This window comes from Lactuca saligna, chromosome 4 (genome assembly GCF_052625555.1).
Source record: "Lactuca saligna cultivar CGN05327 chromosome 4, ASM5262555v1, whole genome shotgun sequence".
Lineage (NCBI taxonomy): Eukaryota > Viridiplantae > Streptophyta > Magnoliopsida > Asterales > Asteraceae > Lactuca > Lactuca saligna.
Genome location: NC_136420.1, coordinates 28,916,734 through 28,926,269, shown reverse-complemented (window position 1 = coordinate 28,926,269; position 9,536 = coordinate 28,916,734). Strand labels below are relative to the sequence as shown.

Here is a 9,536-nt window from a genome sequence, read left to right as displayed (position 1 = left end):
TTGGATGTGAATTGTTATATGATTGTATGTTTATGTGCACATGGTTGTTTGACTGGGGGTGGGTTAAGGCGGGTCCTGCTTTGTGTTGTAGGCCAACATACCTAGGGCGGACTGGTTATCCCGAAGGCCCAGTGCGCGATTCGGATAGGCTGTAGGCCCCACAAGGGCGGACCAGACATGTCGAGGCTCAGAGAGTGGACCAGGCCGACTGAAGGCCCGATATGGGCGGACCAGTCATACTGTAGACTTGGAGGGTGGACCAGGTGGACTGAAGGCCCGGTGCGGCGGACCAGTCACACAGTAGACCTGAAGTGCATGGTTGTTCTGTTCGATTATGATATGTTATGTGTGGTATATGTGGTTGGTATTTTGGGGGTATCTCACTAAGCTTTCGGGCTTACAGTTGTGGTTTAATGTTTTTCAGGTTCTTCAGGAGACTGTGGTAAGGCAAAAGCGTGATCGTACCGCTCCTTATGATTATGTTTTATGATGTGGTTCTGGGAAGACTCTGATAATAATTGTATTGAAAACATTTTTGTAATAACATTATGAAAATGGGTTGTTTTTGAAAAGTTAAAATTGATTGAAATTTTTATGGTCGTTACATATGTATGTTTAATAATTGTGTTTTTTAAATAATATAATGTCAAAAAATTAAAAAAATAAATAAATAATATGGAGTGATAACCATTATCAATGGCTAGTGAAATATAATGGAGGTAACGTGACACATAAGTTGCATCACTTTTCTAATAAATATCTTATGATCATACCCCTTAACCTTACGGTTTAACTTGAAATTATTCAAATTTATGTTTTACAATTTTGATTCACGGCGTATTATGAAAGTCTTAGATTTTATTATTATTATTATTATTATTATTATTATTATTGAACCACTAACACCCACCCATTAAATTCTATTAATATGCTTATTATTAAAACACAAGGATGTAAAATAGAAATTGAAGTAAAACCAAGACCGATATATATTTACACCGATGCATATGATTTTTCCTAGTACTTTATCGAGGAATTTAGAGGAAAGTTTGCAATTCAAAAGAACAAAAAACATTAATACAATAGCACATAAACATCAGTTATTCCAAATTAATTAGAACATCAAAGAAACAGTACACTTACAAAAAACTACAAATCTTTTTCTAAATCTTGAGATAATCAGCATTTAAGGGCTTGAACACTTGACTAGCATGTGCTTCGATGTAGTTCATGTGCTTGATAGGCATATGCATGTAAACAACCCAATCCTCATTGTTGGTTGGACTTGGCAATGTCATCACATAACAGTCTTTCCTTGCAGATGGGACATGGCATGATCCAAATGCCACCTTACCCCACCCGAAATCCATCTTGTCCATGATCTGAAACCTCTGTCCTGATGAAACCATCACCGACATCTCCCCATCAGCAAAAGCCTTTGCTATTAATGGCATTGACCTTCGTTCTTCCACCCAGTCGATCAGGTCGAGAAAATGGTCTTTCTCGGTTGCAGTCTGCAAGAAATCATGAACCTCCGTAGCTACATTGCTCAATGACATCTCCATCAACTCCTATTCAACCATAGAAGTTGTCACTTTGTCAGAGTTTTCAATGTCTGGGTTTTAATTTTTTTTTTTTTTTTTTTTTATAAAAACTGTAAGATATATGGAAGACCGTGTTGCACCCAGTATCGGATTCACTAACAAAAACAAGAAATAAAACCATGTTCCTTACCTCTGATCTTTTACTTCCATATGGCATTGATAAAACATTGCCAAAGTGTGAAGCCATTAGTTTTTCTTTCTCTTCTCCATCTCCCTCACTCAACCTTCGTCTTCCATCAACTGCAAGAGCCACGTTACACATTTGGTTGTGATTTCCCGAGTCTTCAAAACATAGTGCAATCATCTTCCACAAGAAAGAGGTAAATGCCTCTAGCTTCGACCTTCTGCACCCATTTTCACTCGCCAACAACTGTAGCCTTTTAAGTTGAGCACCTTCAATGTAGTATACACGGTTAACTAATAAATTATCTTCATCCTCGTGGTTTTGGTCATTATTAGCAGGTTTCAGTGGTAGAAATGGAGCAAACACATCATCGATTGATGAGGAATAAGTGGTTGGGCATCTTGGATTAAGGATAGACCTCTGAAAGGAGGGAAACATAGCAGGGGTTTCGGATCGAGTCAGGTCTGCCCATGAGGATATAAACATGTTAGCTGAGTAACCATCTGCTGCCCGATGATCAAACATGCAACCGATGACAATGCCTCCACATTGTAATTCAGTAACCTGTAATTTATAGCATTCAATACTATTAAAATCAATTTAATAATTTTGTATCAATATAGTTCTTTATAACGCAATTGGAAACAAAGAAAAATACATGACACATTTGATATAGATATCGAGTTCTAACTAATTTATAGATGAGTGATGTGAATATTACAACTCAACAAAAAAATAAGTATCATATACTATATATTATTGTGAGCAAGATTATTGTATAGTTTGTTAAAAGTATTAATTCCATAAGTAAACTCATATATAGTATAAGGTCTTGTATCGAGCGAACTAGCATTATATGAGGTTCGAAGACTGAGTTAGATATTGATTTCATTAAATGCCAGCCACTAGCATGTTCAAAAAAAGAGTCAACGGTATTTCGCATAATCATGTATTTGATTTTTTTTCAATTAAAGTAAAGAAAACAGAAGTCCAAAAAACGTTGACAATGACAGTCAAATAGTTTTTTACTTACAACCCAATGAAACTATTTGTGATGATTAATATTCCTGATTCGTGGATCCAAAGGGATACCTTGGTCGGTGATCAAGCTATGTTATAGAAGCTAATTAACGTGACAAAACGTTTTAGGTTGAATATTCTTTCTCCATCGCAACTTTTTTTTTTTTTTTTTTTTTTTTCCATTTATTGGTTAAAAGTTAAATTTTAATTTTTGTATATGTATATATCTAACTTAACAGAAAACGCATGATTATATGATTAGTTAATTAAGAAACTGTAATTGTATGCTCATATGCATGCATGGATATAGTTAAACTTAAAATGAGTAATTTTTTCACGAGAGAATGCTATAGTACAAAAGCACAACAATAAAAAAAAAATCTGTAACTATTAAATTTATACACTCATAAACTACTCATTGGAAGCCAAACGCCACAGTTATAGGTTAAAATTATTGATATACCTGGATGGCAAGCACCCCATGTAGCCTCTTGGGCATTAGTTTACCCTCAATGCTCTCATCTGGATTATACAAATTGAGTTCCTTCAGCTGCACATCAGCAACAGCTTCAATGAAGTCAACGCCTTGGTTGTTGCAATAAAGTTGGTTCTCTCCGGCAACTACATTCCATAGGATCTCACCGGAAAGTGGGTAGTAGAGTGTGAGAGCTTGAGATAAGGAAGCTTTGAGGGTGTTTATAATGGCGGAGAAACTCCCATTGGAGGGTTTCTTGTAGCAGAAGAAGGAGCCAACATCAAAAGGTGGCACAAGCAAGTCTAGGTTTGTGAAGGGTAACCATTGATCATTCCATGGTTCTTTTGCACCCACCACCACATTCTCAATTGCCTTCACTGAAAAACTATTATCCCTAATGCCCATATCTTCAAGAGAAAGATGTATATGGATATTTGTATAAAGAGAGAGGTGCTGAATTGCTGTAGATTGACATTAGCAAATGATAGGTATATATAAGGAGTGTAAACATGTCAGATGTCACATGGCAAGCTTAATCTTGAAATTCCACTTGTTTTCGCGCGCTTTACATGTCACATAACTTTTTAGGTTCGTGACTTTATATGTATTCATTTGGATCTATATTAAAAACAAGTTTCAACAAACACGTATGAATTGGTTGAATAAAAAACAAAATGGAAAGGGCATAAGATGAAAATAATGTATGAAACGTATAAGCGTAGATTCTTGGTTACAAAAAGGTTAAGTGCCTTTTATGTATTTTAAAGTATGTTTTATTAAAAAGTGTACTTTCAAGGAAACTTTAATAATGTAGGAATGTATATCGTGGAGTTAATTAATGTTTTGTATTAATTAACGAATCCTTAGTAACTAAATTTTTTTGAAATAAATGTTTATATTTACAAAACATAAAGTTTTACTACAATTGTATTTGACCTTAATAATGAAAACACCATTTGCATTTTTTAAAAGTCAATCTATATGAAACTTTTTTCACTAAGAATATCACATATAGCGAAATAACAGGAGTTGACTTTAATTATTGGAAGGAAGTGGATATTCAACCTGACAAGGTTGACAAATTTTAAGTAAGTTGCATTCCATGACAAATTTTAAGTAAGTTGCATTCTATCACAAATATTGACATTTTTTCAACAAGAGGCGTAGCCATGATTTTGCTTTAGGGTAGACCAAATAATTACAAAATATAAACAAGTAGCAAAATACGGTAACAAAATATAACAATATATGATCTTAAAGTAAATTGTTCGTTTAAGTTGGAAATAATTGATTAACTAAAATAATAAAAAAAATATTAATATCCTAACATGATGAACGAGAAATTCACCATGGATATTGAAATACAATTTGATCTATTCAAAAAATTATTATCTTAATTCTTTAATCGACATGCTCAGTAATGTTTTAAACAGGGTAAAATACACAATCTTAACTTTTTTTATTAAGTGGAAATACAAATTTTATATATAATATATATTTCACATCAAATTTGTGTGGGGATGGGTCAATGCCCACTCTTGCACCGATGTAGTTCCGTGTTTTCAACCCCTTCCAGGTTAAAAAAAAAGTTTATTTTATGTGGTAAAAGTATCATTTTTGCATAAAAAAAGATAAAATTTCTCCTCAAAATGGTAGTGAGGACGCTTAAAAAGTAAAAACAATCCCGTTACACATGAATTTTGCAATATCCACTAGGAAAACATGTAGCCATTTAGTAGAGCAGGCCATTGATTTTGAAGGGTCCTCAGAGAAAACTAAAAATTAGCCCCCACATATATATATAAGAATAATGTAAAGAATGTTATTCATGTATTTTATATGAACTTTAATTTTAAGTATAATGTAAAGAATGTAATTAGAATAATGTATCTATGATTTTTTGGGATACATTTTAAGAGATTTCATATGATTTTCAAAAGATAGATACCATATATTTCGAGATTGTTATTAGGATGTTTTGAAATTTTGAATTTAGATTGATTTGTTAGAAAATAAAATGTAGAAAACATTTATAAAAAAAAAAAACATTATGTGTCAAAGAGATATTAAAAAGAGATGTCATTTTTAGATTTTATTTATTATAATGTATAGATTGTTATATATTTATCATTCATTCGGATTAATATTGTTGATGTTGTTATCATAAATACATATATGTATATTCAAACATATGTTGATAAATAATTTTTTTTTGAGCAAATTACTAAAAAGGGACCATTTTATTGTAGGTAACTTAAAGAAGAGTAGATATAAACTTTGAATCGGTCAAAAAGCCAAAAAAAACCAAATTTATAATGTGTAACTAACTAAAGAAATGGAAAATCATTTTTCATGGTAAACAAAAAGGTCAAGCATCAGTGCATAGACAAACAAATCATGTTACATCCCTAGCTCCATCAGAAACACATAAACACAAAAATCTGAACGAATAACAAAATACAGAAAAAACATTACCACCAAAGTCATTACATAGACAATATTGTCCTAAATACCTTTAACCATAGACGGTCATAATTTCATATCCATAAAATATAGTAAAGATCAAATTTATTTCTTATTAAAACACAACATAATTCAAACGTCTTTAAAAATACTATCTTGGTAGTAAAATGTCCTAAATACCCTTAATAAAAAAAATAAAACTTCTTTATTAACACGTTATACTTTAATGTTGTTCCTCCTAGAGCATTGTACTTTGAAATATCTACTTGATTATAGAAATGGCATCCAATTACAAATGAGTGTTTGTGCTATTGGATAGATTTTCTAAGTAGAAGGATGTAACAGACATAAATTTATGAGTAGAATGTTATAATCAGACAAGTGAAATATTTTAATGATGTTTTTAGTTATAATATTTGTATAACTACGATATATAATTATTAGTTTTCAAAGGGCTAAATGCAAAAAAACAATGTACTTTCATCGTTTTTGTCAAACATGTACATATGCGGACAAACTAATCTTTCCAGAATTTAAGAAACTTAATTGATGTTGTAAATCCATAACAGTCCCCTCAAATCAAAAATCAATGGTGAAATGTTAAACAAAAACACATCTTAAAGGGTTAAACTCAAGAAATTACATCTCAAAAGAAATATTTGACACCTGTAATAAATAAATAAATGCTTAGAACATTCTATATCAGTTTCAGAATCAAAAGATGAAGCCAAGTAATTTACCAGATCAGACAAACAAATGGCCACCACCATGGTGATCCTCTATTCCATGGTTATTAGTAATTCCAACTTCAAAATACTAAAATTTGACTAAAGGTACAAATTAAGGCTTCCCTTCTACTAAAGGTAATAATTGTTCCTTCTCTTCCTGAAAAAAATTTAAAAAAAAAAAAAACAAATAAGGTATGAATTCACTATAAGGTTAAATAAAATAAATTTTGAAAATATTACATTGTGTCCTTCTCGTCATTAACCCTTGAACGGTCTAAAGATGACAAAGCAGCATTCACCCATGTAAGGGAATAAGCTATCTTTCTTTGTACAACATATATATATATATATATATATATATATATATATATATATATATATATATATATATATATATATATATATATATATATATATATATATATATATATATATTAAAAAAATAAATAAATAATTGTTTAAAAATAATGGAGATTGAGAAGTCAAAAGTCAACTTAACTTACATTGTGGTCAATAAGGATCTTGGATATGAGGCTACTATCATCTGTGTATACTTGAAGTGCATACATGCTCCTTTTTTTTTAACTGGAATCATGTCACAGTCAGAAAATGTGTTAATTGTAGATTATTGTTTCTTTTTGTGTAAAAATATGATTAAAGAAATTAAAAGGATGAAATGAAGAGTACCCTTACTTGCATCCAAAAATAAAAAATAAAATCACAAAGTTAAGATCCATGTTGTGAATCATCGTAAGATATTTTCCAAGTCTTGCACTTCAGACCTGAAAATGTTTGGCCCAAATTCAGTAAAAACATGAATATATGAAATGGTTAGTAGAATGTCGAATGAGTTGTACATTAAATTTGATAATGAATTAAACATTCACATATTTCCATCAAGAATTAAGAAAAAAATATTCTAAAAATAAAGATGCAATTTAAAGTTGCAACCTATAAAAGTGATATTGAATGAAGAATCGCCTTGGGTTTCTCCACCAGTATACACAAGGACCTTGATAATATGTACATCAATAATCTTGAAATTAACTACGAAAGGAAAAAAAACAAAAAGAACCTTAGAAACATAATGTTATTTTCTCAAACACTTGGAGTGCACTTTGTTCCATGTTTAAGACCCATGAATCTTCATACCGATATATAAGATTTCCAGATAATATTTACCTGAGAAAAAAGAGAATATCCAATCGATGCACCAAAAATATTGGGGGAAGAAGAAATCTTAATCAATGCACCATAAACATCATCGATAAGCATTGTAGCAAGAGATGTTGGGGCTCCTTGCAACAATAACGAAAATGTAAAAAATGCAAAAAAAAATTACAAAGACCTTTAGCAGATTCTTGTCAATGAAATATATTTCTTTGGCTAGTTAACGGGTTTCATCAAAAATGTCAACTTCATCATAATGTGCTTCTAAGATTAGGATGTGAGAGAGAGAGAGAGAGAGAGAGAGAGAGAGAGAGAGAGAGAGAGAGAGAGAGAGAGACGAACGACACCGGTATTAATGGATGAGTAGAAGGGTAGTAGCGGTGTACGAGTGATGGTGATTGATGATAGGAGATATATATCTTTTGAATTTCAAAATGAATTTGATTTGGTTTCCAAAGAGAAAGGCGAAATTTGGGGAGATACAGTCGTTTTAAGGATGGGCGGGAAACAAAAAAATAAGTTCACAGTAAGATGACACGTGGTAAGTTGGAGATGCAAAAGAGGGATATGTGACGTGCAAAGTACTCTTTTATTAAGAATATATATATATATATATATATATATATATATATATATATTAGGTGTAAGAAATATTTGTTATATAAGTTCATTTTAAAGAAAAAAAAAATGAAATTCTAAATATTTGAAAACTTTGAATTTATAAGAAAAAAATCGAAAAATATTGAATTATTAAAATTAATTTTTTTTTTAAATTAAACAGATAATTTAGATAAATAAACAGAAGAAACTAATAAAACTTTAATTTAGAAAAGTTAAAATTAAAAGGAAATCAGTTAATCAAATTGATATGTATTTATTATTACATTTAAACATTATGTGGAAGTTAATAAAATGAAAAAAAAACACACACACAAAATGTCATGTGAAAAAAAAAATTAAAAATAACCACAAAATTACATGTGACCAGATCAATAAGAATGTGACATGTGGCAAAAAATTATATATATATATATATATATATATATATATATATATATATATATATATATATATATATATATATATAATGACGAGTTTAGAACATATAACCACAAGGTTCACTATATAAATAAAATCGATATATAATGAAAAAAAAACACTAGTTGGGGGTGCGGATCAAGTCAAGTCGTATAAAAAAAAGATTTAAAGTTATTATAATTGTACCCGACCAGATTGAAGGAAGCAACAATTGTTTTTTTTTTTTTTTTTTGTCTTTTTTTTCCGTTTTTTTATCTAATTTTAAATGTCATGAGCTAAATAATTTTGACTTTGGGCTAATGAAATATAAAATATGAGATATTAATTCGAGATTTATATTACATATTTAAACCAAACAATTTATGGTTGGTCATTAGAAAAATATTAAGATAACTTTTTTTAACTAACAATACAAATATAATCTACTTTTAAACAAATATTTAATTTCATCTATGTTTACCACGAGACTTGAACCTTCAACTTAAAAATAAATGACACCACTTAATACCGTGCACATGTTATTTTTATATATTAGTTGTAACCAAAATTTAAAAGTTAGATGAGTTGACTACCCACCTTGTTAGTCCATGGATTCAAATATATATATATATATATATATATATATATATATATATATATATATATATATATATATATATATATATATATATAAGGTTGAGAATCAATGAATCTTAACTATATATTTATTTTGTCACAAAACACTTAGACGTACCGATGGAATGCACAACGGATAAACATGTGTTTTTCAACCAAACATGTTTACTTAAACTATGCTAATCATTACCTTAATAAACATAAAAACATTTTTTTTTTGTTTTTTTAATTTTTAGAAAGCCATTTTTATCAAAAAGTTATTTAAAATATATAAAAATTCGTAGCTTTTTATTCTCTAT

At 29.8% G+C, this 9,536-nt stretch overlaps 1 protein-coding gene and 1 long non-coding RNA gene across 5 annotated transcripts; both read right to left on the bottom strand.

Moving 5' to 3' along the window:
- Positions 1-1,101: 1,101 nt before the first annotated feature.
- LOC145038386 (coniferyl alcohol acyltransferase-like) lies at positions 1,102-3,670 on the bottom strand. The gene is made up of 3 exons (XM_078986768.1): positions 3,212-3,670; positions 1,735-2,292; positions 1,102-1,571 (listed from the first exon to the last, which is right to left on the bottom strand). The coding sequence occupies exons 1-3, from the start codon at positions 3,626-3,628 to the stop codon at positions 1,164-1,166; spliced, it is 1,383 nt and encodes a 460-aa protein (XP_078842894.1). The 5' UTR covers positions 3,629-3,670; the 3' UTR covers positions 1,102-1,163.
- A 2,573-nt stretch (positions 3,671-6,243) lies between these two features.
- Positions 6,244-8,009, bottom strand: LOC145038385 (uncharacterized). 4 transcript variants are annotated; one of them, XR_013679338.1, is made up of 7 exons: positions 7,597-8,009; positions 7,366-7,461; positions 7,108-7,196; positions 6,918-6,999; positions 6,655-6,688; positions 6,427-6,571; positions 6,244-6,352 (listed from the first exon to the last, which is right to left on the bottom strand). It is a non-coding gene; the product is annotated as an uncharacterized LOC145038385 (long non-coding RNA). The 4 variants fall into 4 exon arrangements; XR_013679339.1 differs by lacking the exon at positions 7,366-7,461 and having other exon boundaries at positions 7,490-8,009; XR_013679340.1 differs by lacking the exon at positions 6,655-6,688.
- Between the last annotated feature and the right edge of the window lie 1,527 nt (positions 8,010-9,536).

Bases quoted from the DNA above. Each gene is read 5' to 3' on its own strand.
- LOC145038386 (XM_078986768.1), bottom strand. From the start codon at position 3,628: ATGGGCATTAGGGATAATAGTTTTTCAGTGAAGGCAATTGAGAATGTG. The intron at 2,293-3,211 runs GTATATCAATAA...TATAAATTACAG, and splicing joins ATGGGGTGCTTGCCATCCAG to GTTACTGAATTACAATGTGG. The intron at 1,572-1,734 runs GTAAGGAACATG...ATGGTTGAATAG, and splicing joins ATGGAAGTAAAAGATCAGAG to GAGTTGATGGAGATGTCATT.